Genomic DNA, 23,630 nt, shown 5'->3' on the forward strand with positions numbered 1-23,630 from the left:
TATTACCACACTATGAATGGCATTTATATAATTAAAGAGTGTTTCTTTACCCTGTCAAATAAATGTATCAAGTTAATACATACATATGTATTTACATAATCTTTTTACTTGCTATATTGTCAACTTGCTATGACAGAAAAATTGTTAAGCTTTGTTCGTTTTATTCGGTATCAAGGCATGATGTGACTTGGCTTTACTTCGCAGATTTGGTGGCATGTTTTTGTATTTTATCCCACCTGAATTCCTGGAATGTAAAGCCGTTTTAAAGCCTGTAACATCGAAATGTTGTATTCCCATCTCCCATCAATTCCGAAATGGATAGGGCCTAATGGCAGACTGATTATTTTGTCGATTGAAATTTTCGTTGTTGCACAGGAAAATTCAGGAGCAGAGGATATATGAAGGAACTGTCCAAATTGCTTTTGGGAAGACAAAGGGTTTTAGATTTTTCAGCTTACTAAAGGGTTTTTAGAGGATATGTTCATCACGTTTTTACGCAATTGCCGCATTTTGTATATACATATTTCAACATCATTTTTTCACACTTTCAATCTAGGCTGTTGCATTCTATTTTTCAGATTTTGCGTACAGGTGTTTCACTGGCGGGTGAACGAAAAGTAATATTGCACCTGAAATGTACTGTTTAATGAACTTTCAGGGTTTAGACATAGCAAGCGGTGGAGTGCGACTCATTTCTGAAGTGATCCATGACGTTCTTGACATTGAATGCAACGTACTCATGGGTGCTAACCTCGCTCCTGAGGTAGCCCGAGAAAATTATTGCGAAGCAACTATAGGTAAAATGCACATTATTATACCAATCACCAGTAGATTAATTTGTTACACATTCATGCCGCCAGGAATCTGCTTACTATACCCATCCCATCCTATTGACTTGGTCGAAATCTTGATAAGTTTCTGGTAGAAGGCAAATTCCTGTCAATAAAATAAGGAGTTTTTACATCGATTGTCAAACTCTTCAAGGAAAGGATGGTCAATGGTAAATATGTTACCATTCTGTCTGTACCGATGTCGATACCGGCTTTGGCGGATAACCAAATCCATAACGATGAAGAGCGTAGCTCATTAGAAACATTGGCATCTATAATCATCAGTTTCAGAATTAAAGTGTTTATAAAGTGGCAGCAGAACGTACGTTGAATCTGTGTATTCAAGACGGATTGTTGTATTTTTGTCAGTAGATGAATTGTCAGGAAACGTATTTCACAAAACCATTCGTACCCGGTAAAAGCACTTTGTTTGGGTCGGTATTTTTGCAAGGTAATATAAGAAAATAGGAATTTTTCACTCGCTTGGGGAGTCTATTATACTTTCAGTAAACACTTTCTTGGGCTCTGATATTTACACACATATAATGCAATAATAAAATCTAGGTTCCTTTCGTATATTGGCTATATCGGTTGTCGTTTTCTTTGTTTTATGATTTTATTTTTTATCGGTTTTGTTATTTCAGCAGCACACGTTAGCTGAGCGTGCGTGATCAGTCTTGAAATTGGTATTCATGGGCGGCATAGTGCTGATGGTCGACAATTCATTTCATTCTTTATTGACAAAATTAAAATTTCACAATGAAACACTTACTTTCACGTTCTTGGTTCGAAGTTGTAAAACTTCATGCGCAATGCTAACAGACAAATGAGAAAAAAATATTTGAATACATACATGTATTTCAATAGGTGTAACAGAGATTCCTTTGACTTTTGATTGATTATTATAACTTAAGCCAGCTAGTGGATGAAATAATTCAATAGTCTCCACATTTTATTCCACAAAGTCTCAAATAATTTCTGCCGACCTTTGATGTTCTGCTCATGATATTAGATTTTTGGTTTACCTTTGGCAGCATTGTGAGGTTGGCATTGAGCCAATTCATGTAAAATTGCGGTACTTTTTAGGACGACGGTACGTAGTACACGTCGTCCTATTGTTATCGTGAAATCCGTCACGTCAAACGATTACGTTCGTTTAACGCCATGTACGCGTCTGAAACTTTCACAGTCGCTTAAATATGAAAAAAGGAAGGTTGAGTTCGTATATGGTGAATTTTTGTTACTTGGTTAAATAAATATTGCCGAAATAAAAAAATTGAAATTCTGAAGTAGCGCCACCCCTGTCTAGAAGTAAAACTGTATTAGTCCGCGCTTAAAATAGTGCCACGCATACATTTTTGAAATAGCACTTTACATAGGCATATTCCATGATTTAGTTGTTTATTTCCGTATATAGATATCGGGAGATTTATTTTGTCGTTTATTGCCCGAAATTTCCGTATTTTCTTGGTGTGTGTGTCAGCGGATGAATTGAATGTTTACGCATCAGTGATATGGACTCGGCGAGTACACGTGCTACATCGATTCAACATTAGCTGCTGTTGAATCGATACTCGTACGTCGAGCAATGCTGAAAACTATCTTACTATTACTAGTAAAATGATTTATCGTCATTAATTCTTTTGGACTTTCGCGTTAGCGATCCATTTTTAGAGCCCGATTATGTGTATCTAGTTTGCGGCACAGTGATGAGAGCGCGCGTCGATAACATTAGTTACAGTCCCGTAGGGCAATATCGCCTTATGTATGCGGCGATCACCATGTATGTATCAGTAATAGATAATGCGCGTTACGGAGCGGGTCGGGCGTAGGCTACAATCCACACGCTCGTTATATCAAAAAGGTCTTGAATTAGCAGAAGAAATATTATTCGCGATAACTTTTACTAGAAAAAATTCCTTTTGTGAAACCATTAAAACCTTTAAGTCGGTAACTTAATTTCGTCAGTAACTAGTTTTAATTTCGACTGTAGCCATATTAGTTTCACGTTCGGATATTTTCACAAATATCCCATCCGATTAGCTTTAACCACCAACGATTAGGTAACTTCTCGTCAGTTACCGGCCTACACCCTCATCGTAGTTGTTTTGTATCATAATCCTTGATCTATCAAAAATTTTCAAGTCAAAGATTCCCATAATCAATCTTTAAGATATCATGTAAGAATTCTAATGAGACTGCTGGTAAATATTCATTCTGTTCCACTTGGTCGATCGTTTGACTAGCTCCAGGGCCTAAGGGTACAGTTAGCAGTTGGCCTATGGTTCAGTGTGTGAACAGCTTCAAATAACTGTGTTAACAGATGGATGTGAAGCTTGTACCCCATGGACTGCATGGTCATTGGCCTATGTCATGGGTTCTTGGCGATTGTGCCGAGAGCAGACTGTATCCGGTGGTCATGGTAAGTATAACTTTGATTAAACATGCACCGATGGCTAAAATGATACCTTTGTTTCTCAACCCCTCCAATTGTATGTAAGGCAATATCAATCCATACCGACAACGATTTTGTTGATCGAGCTTACAATATTTCGAGCCTCAGGACCTTTTTCCCTCTAGTTTTCAAACTTGCAGGGATGCTAACTGCTCCGTTTTGCCTTAAATCTCTGTAATACCTTAAACTTGCATTATATGTTCAACTCTTTGTCTAACAGTGGAACTTCGTTTGGACCTGACTTAATTTCTATTCTCTGTGTTGTCGTCCTATTAAAAAGTTTCTTACTAGTTTTTTATGTGAGCATTTTTTTCATTGGTTCTCGGGTTAAACGACCTATAATCGATGCGATTGAAGACATGACGAACCTCCGTCGATGACATGGTCAACTTTGTTTAAATTCAACGAAAAACTGTTTTTGGCAGGAAAATTTTTAGCTCTTGCGTATGAAATTGCAATGACCTCGATTGGGGGGCGTCGTCTCTACAAGCGAATGTGATTGGCTGTTTTTGGGATATGCGGGGGAATTCTGGCGCTGCTAAAATGATTATAGGAAAGCCATTAATAGCGAACGTTTCATTGGACTAGGTGCCGTATATGTGTGAATTTTAAATGCTCATTGCTGGTGAGAATATAATTATTTCACATATCGCCATAGGTATTGTTTCATTTTAATACCCGGTGATTGTGTTGATTGAGATTGAAATGAAGCGAACATTCACTACACAAGGCCTCCACGTGCGCGGGAGTGCTAAAACACACAAACACGCGCTCATACAGACTACTATATGGTGATGCTGTAACGCTGCTTGGCGCGTGCACATTTGGTATGATAACAGGCTGAATAATCGTCGTAGCAGAAGATGAGCCCTGTGTTTTCTGTTTGATCGAATTTGTGATGAATTGTAATTTCTTGTGACCTGAAAATACTAAGCAGCAAACTATAGGTATAGGTCGAGGTCTGAATATTGTAGTGGTAAATTCCAGGATTTAAAACGATCTAATACTACACCCCGGTGTTTTAACTTCCGCGGCCATACATTGGAAGAGGTTTCGTTTCAAAGACACAATATTCACCCTCTGATTGGTGACATCATATGAATTTTATTTGAATATTTTTTCATACTGTGAAAAACATTTTTTTGAAAATATAAAATAGTTTCCCAGCCACGCCTACCTGTTCCCTACGAAATTTTGGACGTAGACCATAAACAAATGTTTATCTTTGGTCTTGTTAACTACAAAATAATTCTAAAATAAAATACAATATAAACTTCTAGAACTTTGAAGTCACGAATTAAAAAGATTTTTCAAGCAATGCCCTTACTCCAAACAACCTCTAGCTTTCAATGTAAACCACACTTTGCCCATGGGCAATTTATTTTTTTTTTTTAGGATATGAACAGCTTTAGGAAACATTCGGCAGATACATTTCATGACTGATCACACCTTCTGGGGTCGATATTTATAGTTTTCTGATGTAACTCAGTATTTTGCATCGTGTAACCACCAATGATAAGTCTTTAAACTGACTCCTAAAATGGAATAATCTGGACTAAACCTTGATTGATTACAAATTACTATTCACACATCGATGAGATGTATTACTATATTTACTATATTTCCTAGCCATTCATTTTTTTTTCATAGTTTGCCTATCTATGTACCTATCCCTAATTAGACTGCTTCTTCGAACCTCAGGACTCTAAAATCCTCTTGTTAAAAATTCTTTTAATTTTCTTTTACTTTCATTGGATGCTTGCATTAGCGGCCATTTGTAAAAATCTTTGTATGAACCTTTATACGTTTTCAGTTTATCTAAAACTTAATACCGCTTTTCTGTAAAATAAATTCTGAATACATTGACCGGTTTGACTGGTACCCTGTCTCTTTAGAGAGCCAGGGGGTGAAAGTTTAAAGTGGCATTAAACGTTATCGGATGATCGTAGTGGATTGTCATTTGAAGGAAATGCAACTTATTCTTGTTTATGTCTTAACCCATTAGCGCTCAAGCCGCCCGTATCCGCCCTGCCTATTACTCCTCAAGCCGCCCAAATCCGCCCGGCATTTTTTTCGCATGCTGCACGAAAACGGTTATAGTAGGATTGGAACCCAATAGCTTATGATAAACTACTCACCTAAGTCCTTGAAATACCAAACAGAAATCAAACTCCTCCTATTTCAATTTATCTAGTATTTAGAGTTTGAACATGACACATCTGAGCGCTCACTTCAAATCCAAGTAAGTTTGGATGAATTTCAGGGGGCCAAAAAGACACGATTTTGGTGGCCCACCTCATCAAATCTTACATCATATGAAAGCCTTTACTATTTACTACGAAATAACACTAACTTGTATTGCATGGAGATGAAAAGCAAATGAGCTATTCAGTATCGTGATGAACTTAGACTTAACCTTGAATTTTCTGACGAATAATTGACACTGCATTGTGCAATTCCTGAGTGCTAATGGGTGAATAAGAAAAATTGTGGCTCCTATCTATTTTCGTGTTCGCTGAAGTCACCTGAAGTCACTCGAGTTAGTCACGTTTTTTTCTTTCAGCTGTTTTTTCTACAGCAAAATGATTTGAGCACAATCTAAGTAATCCAGCAATTATCAACATATGATAGATTCCGAAAAGACACCACAATATTCAAAATATAGCTGCAAAGCAGCGATAACGGGTTTTCTGGTCATTTGTTTTTGCATATGGCCGCCAGAGGCCGTTGAACAATGCAATAATTTAGTATTTCTATATTGTATTTGTACCTATGCATATTTTGTTGCCACAATCAATTGGAAAGTTGTAGCTCATGACATGGTCTAATTGTTGTGGTGTGTTTCAAGGACATTAGTTATTCTATATGGTCAATAGGGGGCATTGAATAGTAGAATTACTTAGTATTCCAGGGATGAGAACGCCGACCTGTAAAATCCGCGGGTTATTTTCTTGAGTTACACACGCGAACAAGCTGACGGCATAGCCGTCAGCACTAGCGAGCGCCGAAGGCGCGAAGCTATTTCGCGGGGTTTGGGGGCCCTCCCCAAGAAAATTTTAGAAATTAAATACGTTTTCCGAGCACTTAGAGCGATCTTGAACCCATGAACGACTATTATATTTTGGAAGGTAATAGCTAGTTCCAATGTGGTACATCCTCATTCGATGACATTCAGCATCACATGCATTACGGGTCGGGCCCTGAATTATTGCAGTAAAAATGCGCCAATGAATGCTCACTAAAAATCATCACCCAGTAGTGTATAATATCCGTAGACGTTCGCCACACACGCGCGGCAACAGTAAGTAGGCCTATATACATTACTACTGTTGCCGCACGCGCGTGTCGGCAACCGATCGATAAAATACATACACACTCATCGTAGAACAAAAAATTTAGATACAAAATCACTGTGTTGCAATGAATATGCATTGAAATGCTATACTTTTACGTGACAATAAGAAAACAGGCACTGAATGCTTTTACGGTTCACCTGATTACCGATCGCGCCGGACCAATTGAGTGAGATCATCACCCCCCCCCCCATACTTTTACATCATTTTAGGACTATTTGGAAAATTGATATTTGTCAATACCGAAATCCGCGGCAAACCGCGGATCCGCGGGGAATTCTCATCCCTGGTATTCCCTTATTATATTGGTACCTAGGCATATTTTGTTACCATGATTCATTGCAAAATTGTAGCTCATGACATGTTTTATGATTATGGTGAGTTTCAAGGTCATTGGGCTTCGCATATGGTCACCAGGGGCATTGAATAGTAGAATAACTTAGTATTTCTATATCATATTGGTAACTAGGCATATTTTCTTACCTCAAACAATTACAAAATTGTAGCTGCTGACATGTTCTATGATTGTGGTGAGTTTCCTGGTCATTGGAATTTTTCAAGGTCATTGGATGGGGCGTTGAATATTGAAATTTCGATTATTGAGCATCTAAAACCACTTCCCAAGTGGGCATGGTGTCCCTGGAGCCCTAGTTTCGCAATTGTTTCAAATTCTAATTCATTACATAGGTCCGGACGTCGGATTTTGCGGGCGCTGTAGCGGGCTGGACGGTATTTTTATGAGAATTTTGAAAAGAGCTCTTTAACAAATTTAAGGGATCGCATGTGCCACAGGTGCGACCCCCTGTATCCGCCCCTGTTCTCAGTCTCTAGAAAAATTGTCTAGTGCATCCTGGACACCTTGCCGATGTATCGGGAATCATTGGTGATTTTCATACTGACAAAATCAGGAAGCTTTTATAATCCATGATTTGACATAGCAGGATATAGGCTACTTATTATGAATCAGGTTTGTCTAATGTTTGTTGTACATATTTAGAATTAGACTTGTATCATAAAAAATGTGTCAGAAAACGGATCTAGGAGAGCCCAAAATCAAGCATTTGGTTTGAATTCACAAGTATGATTAACTATGTGACCATAACTACTGTTAGATGAATTACTAGTAACTACCATATTATTTACTGTTATCGTCTTAAGCTATGCTGGCCGAGTTCGCTCCAGGGCCTAAAATTTTTGGTGTTATTGCCATTGGTTACTTCATGTTTTCAATGAGGACAACAATTCAAACATTACGTTTTAAGCACACTTTTTCGTGAAACTGGGCCCTGATGATGGTGAAATATGCTGAAATATTGAGTTCGCGTGTTTTTTGTGTATTGGGAAATCAAGGTCTTTACGTTGCTTTTTTCTCTTCAGGATGTAAAAGTCTGGATACTGGTGCTCTACTTAAGCGACTTATGCAAGCTAGTTATTTCCGTATAGTGGTTGTGACAGATGCAGTAACAGTAGAACTGTGTGGAGCATTGAAGGTTCAGATTTCTATTAAATTGATCAAATTGTGGGCTTCGTTTTGCATTTGATATTTGCAAATCAATATCCACATTGTTGTACCTCATTTTCAAGTGCAAGCAGTTGAAATAAACAATATACTGTTACAACTCTTATGGCTGGCGGATTATTGATGGTGTGTGAGAAAAAAATATGCTTAAGGTTCTTAATATTCTTTAATGTCATTTTTAACAGAATGTGGTTGCAGTAGGTGCTGGCGTTGTTGATGGTTTAGGTTATGGCGATAACACAAAAGCAGCTGTAATCAGACTCGGTATGATGGAAATGATCGCTTTCATTGAAATGTTCTTTCCAGGTATTTTCTCCTCTTGATACACATTCCTATCTAATGTGACCAGATAAATCAATAATTTGAATACTGGTATAAATTATTGTTACACTATTATAATCATCATGTACAGTGTCCCAGAAAATGGTTCCGAAATGATTGATTATTTATAAGTTAATCTATACTGATGAATTAATTTTTGTTAATTTTCGTCGGTACAATGTCTTCTTTACATATTAAGGCTAATAGGTTGTGTAGACCACGCCCAGCTGATTTTCTAATGGAATAACCTATTTTACTTCAAAACTTAACTTGATAAATGAAATTTGGCTGTTTACAAGTGATGGTAATAAATAATCTTTCCATCCATAAGTTAAGAGTGCTCAATTGAAATGATCACTTGAAAAAGCATCAAAACCAAGTCAATGATTAAGAGATCTGGTAATGAAGAAAATGAATAATGAAGAAAAAATGGAATCTATGTAAAACAAGATCCCAACAACAATAAGTAAATGTCCATTTGAGACAATACAGTCCATTTGAGATGCAATAAGTTACAGTCAATTTGAGACTATGATTTTGTGGTGTTATTGTTGTCTGATCAATAAAAAACCTTTGTCAAACGATTAGCAACATGATTCTGTTTGACTCAATTCAATATCTCAAAAACGAAAACCTGTCCTTAATCGATACCATCATTAGTAAACAGCCTAATTTCAAGTTTGGTTTTGATGTAAAATTAGTCGCTTCATAATAAGTCTTTGTAATAATTAGTCCAAGCGGGCATGGTCTACATTGCCCATTATCCTTGATGTGTAAAGAATACATGCTACTGATTCTAATATATCACAAAAATGTATTTACTAATAGATTTACTTATAAATATTTAATCATTTTGGAGGAACCATTTTCTGGGACACTGTATGATATCCTAATCATAATGTGTCATATGATCGTATTTTCAATGTTCGTAGGTGCTAATCGAGATACATTTTTTGAAAGTTGCGGAGTTGCAGATTTGGTCACAACGTGTTATGGAGGAAGAAATAGTCGTCTTGCCAAAGAAATGGCCTTAACAAACAAGGTAGGCCTATATATTGTGCCACATTTCTGCAGAAAAATCTATTGTAATCCCATCTTAATTTTTCTTCCACTTAAGAAGCTTCAAAAACATTTTCATTTTTTGCTGTTAACTCTTAATATATCTTCATGAAATTTTCAGGATATGTTCAGCTCCATGAATAGCACAAATGACGTGTGGAATTTTTTATAGGCCTCTCCATTTATCTACTAGAGGATTTTACATTTTTTTAATTTTAGAGATAGAAAAGTTCAATGAGAAAAGTTTTTTACCTTTGAGATTTCACCTTGATGTCAGCAGCAAGTTGTAGCTAACAACCCGAAGTTAATTTTTGTCTGGAGTGGCATCTTTCTAGGTCAAACGCTTTGGGCCTTATGGGGACCCCAATTTCCAAAAGATTAGTTTTTTTTAGCCCTAGCTCCTAAACTATTACAGATGATAGGGGGCTCTTTTGAATTTTCTGTAACCCTCAAAAAGACACTTAAATGATGTATCGGTTGACTTCGTTCCCCCTATGGTTCTTTTAGGGTGGCCTTACAATGCAATGACAATGAGAATAACAATGTACAGTGTTGCCAGACTTCTGGAAATTTCCGAAGTTCCGGAAATCGAGACTTTCAACAAAAAATTCCCGGAAATTTTTTGCCATTCTACTTCGTCTAATAAACAATTTTTACTAAAGTTGTATTTGTTTTTAGCTCCACTGTGACCGAAAGTCAGCGGAGCTACTGGGCTAGGGGGTGAGCCGTCGTCGTTCATTCGTGTGTTCGTTCATTCGTTCGTCGTCTGTCAACTTTTTCTTCAAATCGCTACTAGTCCTACAGTTTTAATCTGATCAATTCCAAATTTGGTATGAATTTTCTATAGACCAAGGGCTATAAAGTTACAGAGCCATTTTTTGGATTTGTCCCCCAGGGTCCGCCCCTGGGGTGGAGTTTCTATTTCTTCAAATCGCTACTAGTCCTACAGTTTTAATCAGATCCATTCCAAATTTGGTATGAATGTTCTATGGACCAATACCTACAAAGTACAGAGCCAAAAGGATTGGATTTGGCCAAAAGGGGCACCCCTAGGTATGCAGCTCCTATTTCTTCAAATCACACAGCGGAGCTATATAAGCCGACAGGCTCCTTGTTATTCATGAGCGACAGTTGAGTCAGCATTTGGCTCCCGTAGTGCTGAAAAAACCGCCCTGTGGACACTCAGAGACGTCGCTATGACATCATCACCTGTTCATTAGCATAACAAAACAATTTACGTGGTGCCACGTTACAAGCCGCGAAAGCCGTTGTCAGCATAACGGTACGGGGAAAGATCTTGAATTTGATTTCCATAAATATTATAGCTAGGTGCTGGCAAAACTGAATGTAATGCCAAGGCATATGTCTCATGTATATTCAAAAGGCAATGCTTGAGAACTTTATTGCGAGCTGAATGATGCAGTTGATATAGGCAAGTGCATAAAGAACCATGTGGTCCCAAGATCAAATACCAAAATTGTTTTTAATAGAATTTTATTTAGTTGGTCATTAGAGCATTCATACAATCCAGAAGATATCTTGCACTACACAGTTGTTTATTTCTAAAAGAATAAAACAGTCTCGTGAACCAATGGGCCGATTATGATGAAACTTGGTACACATGTAATTTTATTAAATAACACTCCATACCCCATAATATTAGTTGATTTTCTTTTCACTAAGAGTCATTACAGTAAATGCCTGTACCTCGGTTATACTTGATATACCTTCCGTATTGCCAAAGTTTGTATCTAGATGCATTTTTTCTACAAGCCTACAGCTACTTAGAAAATTAGAGAAAATCTGAATTATGAACACCTCGGATTAAGAGACTTTTTGACCCAAGTGTTGAATAAGGTGTCATAGTGCAAGGGTGTAGGAACATGTTCCGTATATTGATAGTGATTCGGTTCTTCATTTTGATGTGGTTTCTGTACTTGAGGTGATATGGTATACTGGGTGACCAGAAGTACAGTCATTCAGTCAATCATTCATCCAGTTATCCAGTCAACCAATCAGCTGCGCATATAATCTGTGGGGCGGATGAATATAAATTATAAATATGTGATTCATCTTGGAACTATTAACAGGATTCTACACTTGGGTCAACCTTTTTAAAAGGACTCCAATTTTGAAAATTAGAAATCCATAGCATCTAATTGATAGAAAATAGAGTTCCTTTTTCCTGATCATTTAGAATTAAATGCTTTTATTGATTCAATACTAAGTTCATTTTCTACGAGCGAAGGTGCCATATAAAACAAACACATGTTTGACTTATAAAAATGTCATTTCCTCAATTATTTTAGCACTTCGGGGATATAATATTTGTCTCATGTAGACGAGATTTCAATTTACAAAATCGATTCAGGGATTGAATCTATTAGGGAAATGAATGGCAAAATTCCGGACCTCATTATTTCAGCCAACTTCGCATTGAAATCATACTTTGAAATAATTTTAGGACATAACTGTTCTCGAAAAAGAATTGTTGAATGGCCAAAGTTTGCAGGGCCCACCGACAGCTGCTGAAATCAACATTATGCTAAAAAGCAAGGGTTTGGAAGATAGGTAAGTTTTGTTGTCTGTCGTACTGAGAGGATAGCATCAGAACTGTTCTATTCGATTCCTGAAGGACTGGGTAGTAAAACCACTCTAAATGCAGGTCTGATGGATGCTAAAATAATTTTGTCTTGCTTTTCATAATGGAATGCTTATTTGTGGAGCGGTGTGGCCGAGCGGTTAGAGCGTTCGACTTTGGGAAGCCAGGTCGTGAGTTCGAACCTCGTACATTGCCGTAGTGTCCTCGGGCAAGACACTTATCCTCATTGCCTCTCTCCACCCAGGAGTAAATGGGTACCTGGCCTGATAGATGACTCCTGAGCGTTTGTTAGCAGCTCGGTGTTACTTCTCCCCAGGGAGAGATGACTGATACATGTTCGAGTATAAAATTGGCCGGGGTAATGATATCGAAAAATCTAAAGCGCTCTGAGCAGCTTGGCTGGATTTAGCGCTATATAAGACACTTTTATTATTATTATTATTATTATTATTATTATTATTATTATTACTATTACTATTACTATTGCTATTGCTACTGCTACTGCTACTGCTACTGCTACTGCTACTGCTACTGCTACTGCTACTGCTACTGCTACTGCTACTGCTACTGCTACTGCTACTGCTACTGCTACTACTACTACTACTACTATTTATATTATTATTATTTATTATTATTATTATTGTTGTTATCGTTATCGTTATCGCTATCGCTATCGTTATCGTTATCATTATCATTATTATTATGCTTTCAAAAGAAATTCAAATGACTTAGTCACAGTCCATTTTGGGGTTGGAGGTTCCAAAAAAAGAACTGATCCATTCAATACAATCATATCCTGAGGTTATTTTCCTATCATTGAATTATTGATCCATCCATGAATGGAGCTGGCTGAAATTGACAGATAGTCTAGGGTGGATGGATTTGCTTTCTGACTGCCTTTCAGGGGATGGTGCCTCTTATGTAAATTTGAAATGAAAATGCTGAGTAAATGTGCTTTGTGGCGATAGGGGTCTGGACACTTTGCTAAGAATATGTTAAAATCAAATGGCTGTTAAGGACATTTCAACCTGACAGAGGTTTTCTTGTCGCAAAAATGACTTTTCACCATGTAACTTGCAATGAATATTTGAAAAACTCACCAGGGTCACCTTGAATTAATCAGCATTTACCATCCACCTCACTCACCAAATTTTGGATAGAAAATGTTGTTTCTAGAAAAAAGCCCTTTGAAAGATTCTGGCTGTCTTTCAGTGGTATACTGTATCCACCCCTGTAGTCAAGCAGTTCACCCAATCGGAATGGTGTCCCTTGATACCTAGTTTGCCTGAGCTAGAGATATTGTGGCGGTAATGGGAGGTTTAGTAATACTCATGTTCACTGACCATTATGAATTATGAAATATGGTTGTTACAGGTCATTTTGATGATAATCTCATGTCATATATATCATTTTGCTTATTTATTTATTTTTCAATTTGTAGGTTTCCGATGTTTACCGCTATTCACAGGATGTGTGTGAAAGAATTGGAATGCTCAAAGTTTATTGACTGTTTGAAAAACCATCCTGAACACATGTAATTACCTGAATTTCCTGTTATAGATTAACTCGATATGAACACATATTTTAATATCAATCCCATAAGCAGTGAAGAAATCATGGCAGTACAATTTCTTAACGGGTAATCTAGCCTTAGTTTTGAACAATATCACTTGTTAATAAAGCAAATCGCGTAAATGGCAATAATAGTCTATGCTTTTTTTTCGAAACCTTATTCGTCGAAAATAACCTGCTGAAATGTTGGAGTGTTTTATGTCCCACTTTTTGAATAAATTGTTTGATTTTTAGTTCACATGAAAGATAAAAGGACATTTAGATAGTACAGGAGGCAGCATTTCAGTATTTGAGGGATGGGTGAGAACTTGTCGTTTATGTAGAAAATAACATAGTATGATGCTGTGGGTTTGACGATTGATTATTTTTTCATTCATGCACTTCACAATTCTTGGTTGATTCTTCTTTGGAGCTTTGCTTTTGTTATTGAACCTAACTTTATCTTTTACAGTAAACCATGTGTAAGTCAGATCGGTGGGCAAGTCAAGAGGGGAATATTCGGTCCCATTCATTCTCGTTTTCTTGTTCTCCCCAAGTCAGATTTTCTCATTCAGAAACTTGAAACTGAATACATATAGGCCCTAGTTGAAAATATATTTAAATCACTAGCCAGAGTAGTCACTAGACAACCTTTCTGCCCAAGATAGCGAAGTCGAGCGTGGTACCGGTACCGAAATTGAGCTGTTTCATTTCAAACCAGCATATTAAAAAGTTCATTCTTAAGTCAAATTTTCATATTCCAGTCCTAAAACATCTGACTAATGCATGGATACAATATTAACCAATGACAACCCAACTTCAGACAATAGTGCTTATGGATTCTCATTTCCAATACTGCGGAAGCGGAAGGATTATGTTTTATTTTGTTTTTATTTGCTTCTTATGTATCTAACATATTGAGAAAATCACAGCTTAGGCTTTTGCTGAAGCACTTAATTCATCACAGTCATTACAGGATGTATCTTATTCAAACTGCTGACTTAGAAGCATGAATGTTGAATCATGAACTTTTAGCCTTGGTTCCAATAGAGGCATGTAAGCAACTAAATCTATGATAGGCTATGGACACAGGATACGAATGGGTTAGAGGGATATTCCCACTCTTGCCCAAGCAATGAAAATTTTCAGCCATATTGGAAAACTTAATTTTTAACCTGGGGTGACATACGGAGGCGTTAAGCCACTTTCTAGATATTTAAGATGAATTTTTGAAGTGTCTAGATGAATTAGGAAATTTGGAGAAAAAGACAGTTTGCTAGATTATTTCTGCTGATCCTAAGCCTTTGCAATGCACTACACCGCACAATGCAATTTGCATGATAATGCTTCCTTCTATATTTTCAGGCATGAAACCGCACGTTTTTAATCATTTTGACAATTGCAGTATTCCATAGAAAAACCACGAAAAAAAGAGAAAAAATCTGCATGCATTTTGTGATTTTGGGATACTTTTCCTTCCATGCTTAGTAACATTCAATAAATCTGTTGATCTCATATGTCTTCGATTTGTATCTATCCATGAACATGAACATATTGCTAAATATTGTATAAATCCAGCGCTTGTAGTTTAGACATGTATAGTATTTCACTTACGATAAATTATTTTTAAAGTTGACTCCGCTTACCTCAGAGCTGATTACTTGGATTATCCTCTATGTAAGTTCTTTAAGATTATTCCATTTCAATCTGCAGTCAATTCTCGATATACTGCCCGCATTGGTGCAGAACTATTTTGGCGGTATAGAGAGCATGGCGGTATATCGGGGTGTTTTACAATGTAATTGTGTAGAGATGTACTTTGAGAAAACCTGGCGGTAGGCTGGGGTGAAGGTTTGGGAGGGCAGTATATCGGGGATGACTGTATTTTGAACAGAATCCATTGTATATATTTTTGATCAGAATCCATTGTTTGCTGGCAGTCGCTAACGTTGGATGACCGCTTAGCTCAGCCAATTTCAAAGGCATAATCGGTACATTCTTTGCCTGTGGTACCTATGATATTCTGACGGGTGGGCGGAGAAAAGATTGCAAAGGAAAAAACGCCAGGGAAAATTTATCAGAATTTAGAGATGAAACTACCGTGACTACTGACAATGTCAATAATGACATTCAGCTAATGATTTAATGACATGATTTATTTGTATGAGGCATTCTATTATTTCAAACAAAAAATATTATAATGAGAAACAATTAAAACGTATTATAATGAGTTCAGAGAATTTAATGACTACTTATTTTTCATGAGGCATATTATCTAGTTCAAACAATTTTATGCATATACTGAGTTAAGAAAATCTAATATACGATACATGCATTTAGATTGTGTGTCGAATATGATCATCGTAAATTTACCTAAAATAATTCAGGAATTGATCACATGTAATCTCAAAAATTGACGTGTCAAAAGAGCGATGCATTTATTTTCGTCGTAGGTAATGGAATGATGGTTGATTTAGATTTGATTTTCCCAGGCCTTTTTTCTAGTGTGATGGTCATAATACATGTATCATACAGGCATTCAAAACACAATATGAACATCACATTTAGGCGCTATAGTGTTTAGGAAGTAAATATGGAAGTTAAGGTTCTATCATTAAAAAATGTGCTCGTAATCCGGTTCACCCGGAATTTCTTTACTTCCGCAAAAATCTATTGTTCTCGCGAGGTCCGAAGTTAGCGGAGTTTACTGTACCCCAGTACATGACAAATAGTTTTGCTGTCAAATCATTGAAACAATCCTGTGCTGCTTTTATGTTTACCCCGCAAAATAATTGAGGAAATGGTGTGGTGAGCAGTTTTTCTGTCCTTGCATGCATGCTTTACACAATACGGCCCTCGTCTCATCCGAGATACCCCAGAGTTCTACTGTGGTTTATATAACAGCATCTAGGCTCAAACGTTTTGATAAAGGATATAATTCAATCTATAAGATAATACATTGTACGTTCATGTACTTATCAGGGTGTATGCCGTTAACTCGTATTTGTTAAATGATGTGTAAAATATATTCATTCATACGACGTACCGTATGCAGTGGAGAAATATATATTTATTAGAAATACCTTTCTGGCTTATCGTTATTTCTTAGATTTCCGTAAACAGTTCTTGTTGGAATGTGATAGTGAGAGAATGGACGACAACACATCCCAGCTTAAAGAGGCACTTGATTTAAGTAGCGTGAACGACACACCTTCGCACTTCTGCGCTTGCGGCGAGAGCAGAGTCAGTCAAATTCTATGGTCAATGAACGTAAATTCAACATAGTACACTACTAACATGACGGAAAACCTAAGTAAAATTCTACGAGCAATTTGCTCGTAGAATTCTCATACCTTCATACACAGATTCCAGTCTCAGTAGGGCATTTTCCCCGTTGTAAAAAGAGTTCCTGAAGGCCAAATAAGTTCATTTCATTGTTCGAGAGTGCATCTGGCATAAATGCGATAATGACCATGAACAAATAAGTTAAGTCAACACATATGACGATTGAATCCTATCTTCCACGCGTGGTATTCTTCAATTTAATTGTTGCTTAGTGTTAGCTTTTCCGAACTACCAATCCCCATGGTAAGTTATTTTACCAAGGAAGAACTCTATTTTTCAGAGGATGCGCATGTTATGAAACACGCTTTCAGAGGATGCGCATGTTATCGAACATGCTTTAACACACATTTTATGCTCTTTTTTCATCTTTATTGTGCAAAATCAATAATGTAAAGCATGACGGAATAATAAAGATTTTTTTAAAATTGTATTCTGACTGAAAATCTGGTATATGATAGGCTAACTATGGTGAGTGATTCGGCAGACCACATTTATTTACGGAATTCGTCTTCGCTTTCAGAATATGTATAAAACTGTATGTTCACCGCTTTATGATCATTGGGGTACCGGTACTTAGTATGGCAGAAGGTAATTTTTTGTCCAACGCGATTCCGTTCATGTGTAGTGATTCAGCATTATAGTTACAGTGGGAAACTGTTATTTCAAGAATTAAAATTGAATTCAGAACTGCGTATGAACTGAGTGCAGTAAGCTCACTTTTATTGCAGAAGTTGAGGAGCAGCAGGAGATCCTTGCAGCTGTAATTGAAGGAACCCGTTTGAAGTTCGATGGACCATAATGTTGCACAAGAGTGTATAAACACTACTCTGGACGGGCACATGGGAGGGAAACTGCAAAACGTGGGCGGCCAATAGGAGGATCTGCCTGGTTGGATGTTATAAAACGTTGGCTAGGACTAGGGGCCAGAGCAGCGTGGTGTACCTAGTTAAAAGTAAAAATAAGGCACAAATACTGTCTTAATTTGAGTGTTTGAATGCTAAATTTTAATCCATTGGAATTCTCAAAATGACAGACGGCTTCTAAACTTTTATCAATAGATTCTTCTAACGAATTCATTTTGGAGTAGCACATGTAGTAGTTTTAATAAAGTTTTGTATCCTTTCATCGGAGTAAAGCGACAGTCAAATCATCCGCCATTATTGTATATATTCGGTCAAATCTAAAATGTTGATAGGAGTTGAACAATATAAATAAGGTCATATTACAGTCATAGTGTAATGAGTGATTATTTGATATTTTCCCTTCCATACTTTAACCATCCAATAAGTCTATTGATCTCATATGTTCATGATTGCATCATCTCTGATTGCTATCATAAATGTGTTTCCTTTCCGAGCACGTGTGTGTGCTTCAGAAGATTCAAAATTCTACTGTGCATCATATTTACATAAGAACATCTCGGCTAAACCATTTGACGTTATAGGGTTGAATGATTTAATGCCCATGTACTTATCAAGGTTTGTCATTTGTGTCATGCAGTAAGATCGTAATTGTTGTTTAACATAGTCTAAATATTCTAATGTTGTGGAGAAATATACATATAGCGGGGGTGGCGGTAAATGGGAGGGTGACTGTATTCGTTAGAATTGCCTTTCTGGCTTAACGTAATAATTCTTTGGTTCAGATTTCCGTAAACAGTAATTGTTGAAATGTGATAGTGAGATAATGGATGACAACGAGCTGAACAGGCACTTGAGTTGAGTAGTGTATACGTGTATCACGTAGTTTATTCTTCAATTTAGTGGTTGCTAGTCCTTTCTCTCCGAAGTATTAATCGTACGACAAGTTATTTTACTGATGAAGAACTCCCGAACCTCTGTTCCAAGCAAGTAAATAAAGAAATTACATGAAAAGTTGATGCTCGAGAATAGAGTCAGAACGACGCGTACCGTCTTTGTAGCTTTGGGAGAACCCGGGATACTGGATACTATCGAGTTCAGACCGTTAGGCAGTAAAGTTATTAGAAAAACCATTGACACGGTCACTAGCATCGTCGTAGTACGACTAGCCTTAGCAGATTTTACGTCACCTTGTCCGAAGTCCCGTCGTTTGTACAAGATTATGATGATGATCAGATTTGCAGTGGCAGTCAGTAAAATCGGTAACGTAATTTTATAAATCACAACCGAAACCGTTTTCCGTAAGTTGATTTTAGCTCCGACAAAGTGGCATCCAAGTTTTGCTGAATGCTGCATTATGACACTCGGTCCGAGCCCCATGATGGCACATGGAATTAGTAAAATGATGATTGTCGTGCGTGCAAATCTAGTCGTGCAGACGATCCGTGCCGTAAACGGAAAAATAACTAACATCAGTCGTTCAAACGAAATAACAACCACCAACCAACAACTCATCGATGATATTGTCAACATGATATATTCATAAACAACACATTCAGCCAGGTTGTGGAATGTAATTCCTCCGTGGCCATATATGTGGAGATAATAGTCGACCTCGGGCATTGCTAGATGACCTATTCCCGTGACTAGATCAGTGCATGCCAGCACAGCCAGGTAGTTTGCGTAGGAAAATCTTCTGAACTTTTTACTCGTCATTACGAGAAAACTGGCGACGTTTCCGAATAGCCCAGCACTGAAGATTATCGGCCCAACTATTTTAGAGACGATCTGCAAAGTCGGTGGCAATCTTGACAGTCCCTTTAGCGTGACGAACGTGTAAAATGGTCGTGTGATTATATCAGGTGTTGAATTCATTTTTTAAACCCCCAATCGGCAAGGACTGAAAGAATCAATGTGAAATTATATGTCTCGTCACAAAACCTGTGATAATCGTCCCAGTCATTATCTGTCTGTGGAGAATTGGTTTAAATAATGGTTTCATGCATCGATTATCAATCGATACGGATATTATTAGATACAGGTAAATCATCTATAATTTGACGGTAGCGGAGAATTTATTCCGGGGAAAATGAAGTTTCTTGTCAATTAATGTATACCGTATATATACATTATAAAACTGTTAAACTGTATATACTATTGTTTTGATAATGTGGCTGAAATGCATATATGTATTTCAGCCACATTCTCAAATCAATACATATGAATTTCAATTTCATTCAACGAATGAAAAGGTTTTCACCAATAAGTAAATCTTTTAAAATCGATGCTCAGATTTGCTCAAGACCAGAGAAAATATTCCAATCATATCTGCTCGAGGTCCTCACCATATTGTGGTAAATTGTCCATATTTTTTCGCTCCGGGGTGATGTTCCACTTGTTGGATGTGACTAAATCCTCAACCATAGAAAAACAAGTCCTCTTCTTATTTCCCATACCGCAAACTACAGTTTTACAAAATACTGTGCCAATGACCAACAGCTGACTTCAAAGACCAATAAAGTATGTCAGGAAAAGAGGTCAAAAACGAACCCCAAATTGAAGTTTTATGGTAAATCTTCTAACGAAAAGATTTATGATCGCAAACATCCTATCAACAGATCAGTATTCCAACATGAATTTTGTTCGGTTGGTTTGGGTAACCAGTGGATAACTGACATAGTGACGTAATGCACTATTAACAGGCTACATTTATCCACAGGTTAACTCTATAATCAACTTTTGAGCAATTGCACTCAGCGAAATTAACTCTGACATTGAATACTAAATACAATATACATGTATTGTCAATAACGTCAAATGATTTAGGAGCTTGTAAAAACCTGCACTACAAATGAAAATCTTAATGGTTAGTAGCTTGTGGACCAGCGGATTCTAAATGCGTCGGTGGTACGCTTGCTGCAGCAGATTGAGGTGGTGAGGGTCTCGAAAGCGGTATCTTGAAGCCAAATTTTAGTCCCTTCCTCCCAGCGACTGACTTAAAATGCAGATAAAGCACGTCTCCGACAGAGAAGGCAAGTAAGGTGGCTGCGTCCTGACAAACAGGTGGGTTCATTTTGAACAAATTTCCGTACGCGCTGAACTCTAAGATAACGTCCCTACAAGCTTGGTCTATGTCCACCTCTATGACACGGAAACCAACACCCTAGTAAAAATGAAAAATAAGTTTCATAATATCAAGTAAATGAAGACAAATGGACGTACACAGCAGATTAGTCTAAACATTTTGAGACAAATAGCGAGAAAACAAATATTAAAGCAAGAAAATGAATACTAACGCGACAAAAGAAATGCTTAGGACGAGAAAACAAATTATTTTGTTTTTCGCCTGAAATATTTTTCTCGTTATGTTCTGTTTTGGCGGGGCGAGAAAACGAACTTTTGTTATTTGAATATTATTGTGAGAAAACAAATATTTGAAAAAAATGATGAAATAAAAATTCGGATATATATGTAATGAACACGTTAGATCCCGTGTGCTACATACAATATGTTTCCATTTCCTGTCGGTTGTTGGACTGTTCTTTACATTGCAACGATACGCACCCTTCTTGATCCCACCAAAATAAATATTTAAGCGAGAAAACAAATGTTACCGCGAGAAATCAAAATTTAGCGCAAGAAAAACCATTTCGGACGAGAGAACAAAACGATTTGTTTTCCTGTGCCAATTTTTGTTTTCTCGCCATAAAGTTCTTTTTATACTTTTCGTTATAGAAAAATCTCGGCGTGGTCTGAATTAGCAACCATAAGACCGATGCACCACAACGTTTCGGTTGTTGATTTACAGCCATCATCAGATGATGGTCAGAGAACACGTTGTTTGTGAGTCTCATTTGTCAGAATTTTATATTCATCTTGAGAATCGGAAATTTTTATCACTGTCCCTTTCGCCAGGATTGTATATTTGCCATCTCCATTAGTGTTATTTTTATGAGATGGCTGAACTTGGTGGAAAACAAGGAAGACCCATTAGTTTTGTTGGGTTTTATTGCATTATTCATTTACATACCATATTTCTTGGAGCGTATATAAGCCACTTGTAATCTACATTCGTTACCAAAGGATTGCCAGTCACGTCGATAATAGTTTCATTGATTCCTGCATGCAAATTGGTGAATGTACCCTCTGGTGGCAAGGCTGTAATATACGTTCAGTATATGGTAACCGGTAATTTCAGTAGTAAAATCAGTTTTCCGACGAAATTTTACTTGAGCAGGTACAAGAACAGTAGGAAGGCCTACATTTTTAGCATTTCAACTACACTACCTTCTTCTTTGCACGGGCAGTCTAAACTGTTCAACATTTGACACATCGGGTTTTCTTGGGTAGCATGTCCTTCACCTTCAACTGATGATACGGGTGCATCTGATGCTTGCCTCCTCGATTGTACCGTTGTTTGCGCATGGTCTGGTCCCATTGATGGGACAAAGTCATTTTGTGTTGGTCTTTGTCTATTTTGTACCGGTGTTCCTTGATTATTTGGTAGAGGTAGGCTTCCCTGGCCATTTGGAAATGGTGGGTGGGATGAACCTTGCCAAGTTGGTGGTGGGGGTCCTATTCCATTCGCACCTTGTTGCTGAAAGTTTCCTTGGTGGTGTGCTTGTCCTATCCAGTGATTCAATGGTTGATCCCCCTGTCCATTTGTGGGAGAGGTCCCAACACGATGCAGCAAATTCTCTTGTCGAATTGGATGGTGCGGAAAAGGTCCCATTCGTCCACCTGATAGTGGTTTTTCATGTCCAAGAACAGGTTGTATTGTCCCTTCTCTACTCGGTAATGGTGCGATTCCTTGTCCAGTAAAATAAATGTGTCCTTGCCGGTTCATCGATGCCGCAGTCCCAAATGCAGGTTGGGGGTGGCTCTGTTCATTCAGGGGAGGTGCGTTTACGACAGGTTGTAATCTTCCTTGTCCATTCAGTTGTGGTGTGATCCTTTGTCCATTAATGGGAGGTCCATTTAGTGTTGGCGGAACCCCTTGATTTGGGAGAGGTTGCGAAAGTTGCTGTCCATTCAATAGTGGTGGGATACCTTGTCCAGTAGCAGTTTGTGGGTATTGTTGTCCATTTGATGGTGGTGTGATCACGTGTCCATCGGTTGATGGCCCATTTAGTTTTTGCGCATTCCCTTGGTTTTGGATAGGTTGTGAGCGCTCCTGTTCATTCGATGGTGATGTGATACCTCGTACAGTAATAGGTGGCTTACTTAGGGTTGGTCGACTCCTTTGGTTTGGGAGAGGTTGTGAGGCTATTTGTCCATTCGATGGTGGTGTGATTACTTGTCCAGTACCAGCATGTTTATATTGTTGTGTATTCGGTGGTGGAGAGGTCTTATGTCCTGTTACAGGGTGAGAGTTTCCTTTTCCATTCGACGGTGGTATGACCCCTTGTTCATTGACGTGTTGTCCATTTAGTGTTGGCGAAATCCCTTGATTAGGGTGAGGCTGCGTCTGTCTATTCGATGGTTGTTGTAGTGGATATTTTGAGGCTGGACCATATATATTGTTTATTTCATTGGGCTGCGTCTGGTGGTGTTGTCCATTCGATGTGGTTCGGGCTGGTCTTGGTCCATTAGAAGATCTTGGTTTATGTCTATTTGGATATGAACTTGACAAATGCGCTTTGTCACGAGTTCCTCTGAGCTGCTGCTTATGTCCATTTAGTGGCATTGGGGGCCGATGTTCTTTCAGTCGGGTAGTTGACTGCTTACGTAGGTTG

At 37.7% G+C, this 23,630-nt stretch overlaps 1 protein-coding gene across 5 annotated transcripts in view; it reads left to right on the forward strand.

Annotated features, from left to right (window-relative positions):
- Window positions 1–16,773, forward strand: part of LOC141906660 (glycerol-3-phosphate dehydrogenase [NAD(+)], cytoplasmic-like) — a 31,311-nt gene extending 14,538 nt beyond the window's left edge. For 2 of the 5 annotated variants that reach the window (XM_074795936.1, XM_074795939.1), the window contains 7 exons: window positions 659–797; window positions 8,016–8,128; window positions 8,343–8,463; window positions 9,411–9,520; window positions 12,002–12,108; window positions 13,581–13,673; window positions 15,056–16,773. In XM_074795936.1, the coding sequence (XP_074652037.1) occupies window positions 659–797; window positions 8,016–8,128; window positions 8,343–8,463; window positions 9,411–9,520; window positions 12,002–12,108; window positions 13,581–13,673; window positions 15,056–15,077 (705 nt within the window). In that variant the 3' untranslated portion in view covers window positions 15,078–16,773. Of the gene's footprint in view, window positions 1–658; window positions 798–8,015; window positions 8,129–8,342; window positions 8,464–9,410; window positions 9,521–12,001; window positions 12,109–13,580 lie in introns of all 5 variants that reach the window. The other 3 variants (XR_012619384.1, XM_074795938.1, XM_074795940.1) reach the window with 3 other exon arrangements.
- The last annotated feature ends 6,857 nt before the right edge of the window (window positions 16,774–23,630 follow it).

The sequence above is a fragment of the Tubulanus polymorphus genome, chromosome 6, assembly GCF_964204645.1.
Source record: "Tubulanus polymorphus chromosome 6, tnTubPoly1.2, whole genome shotgun sequence".
Classification (NCBI taxonomy): Eukaryota; Metazoa; Nemertea; class Palaeonemertea; order Tubulaniformes; family Tubulanidae; genus Tubulanus; species Tubulanus polymorphus.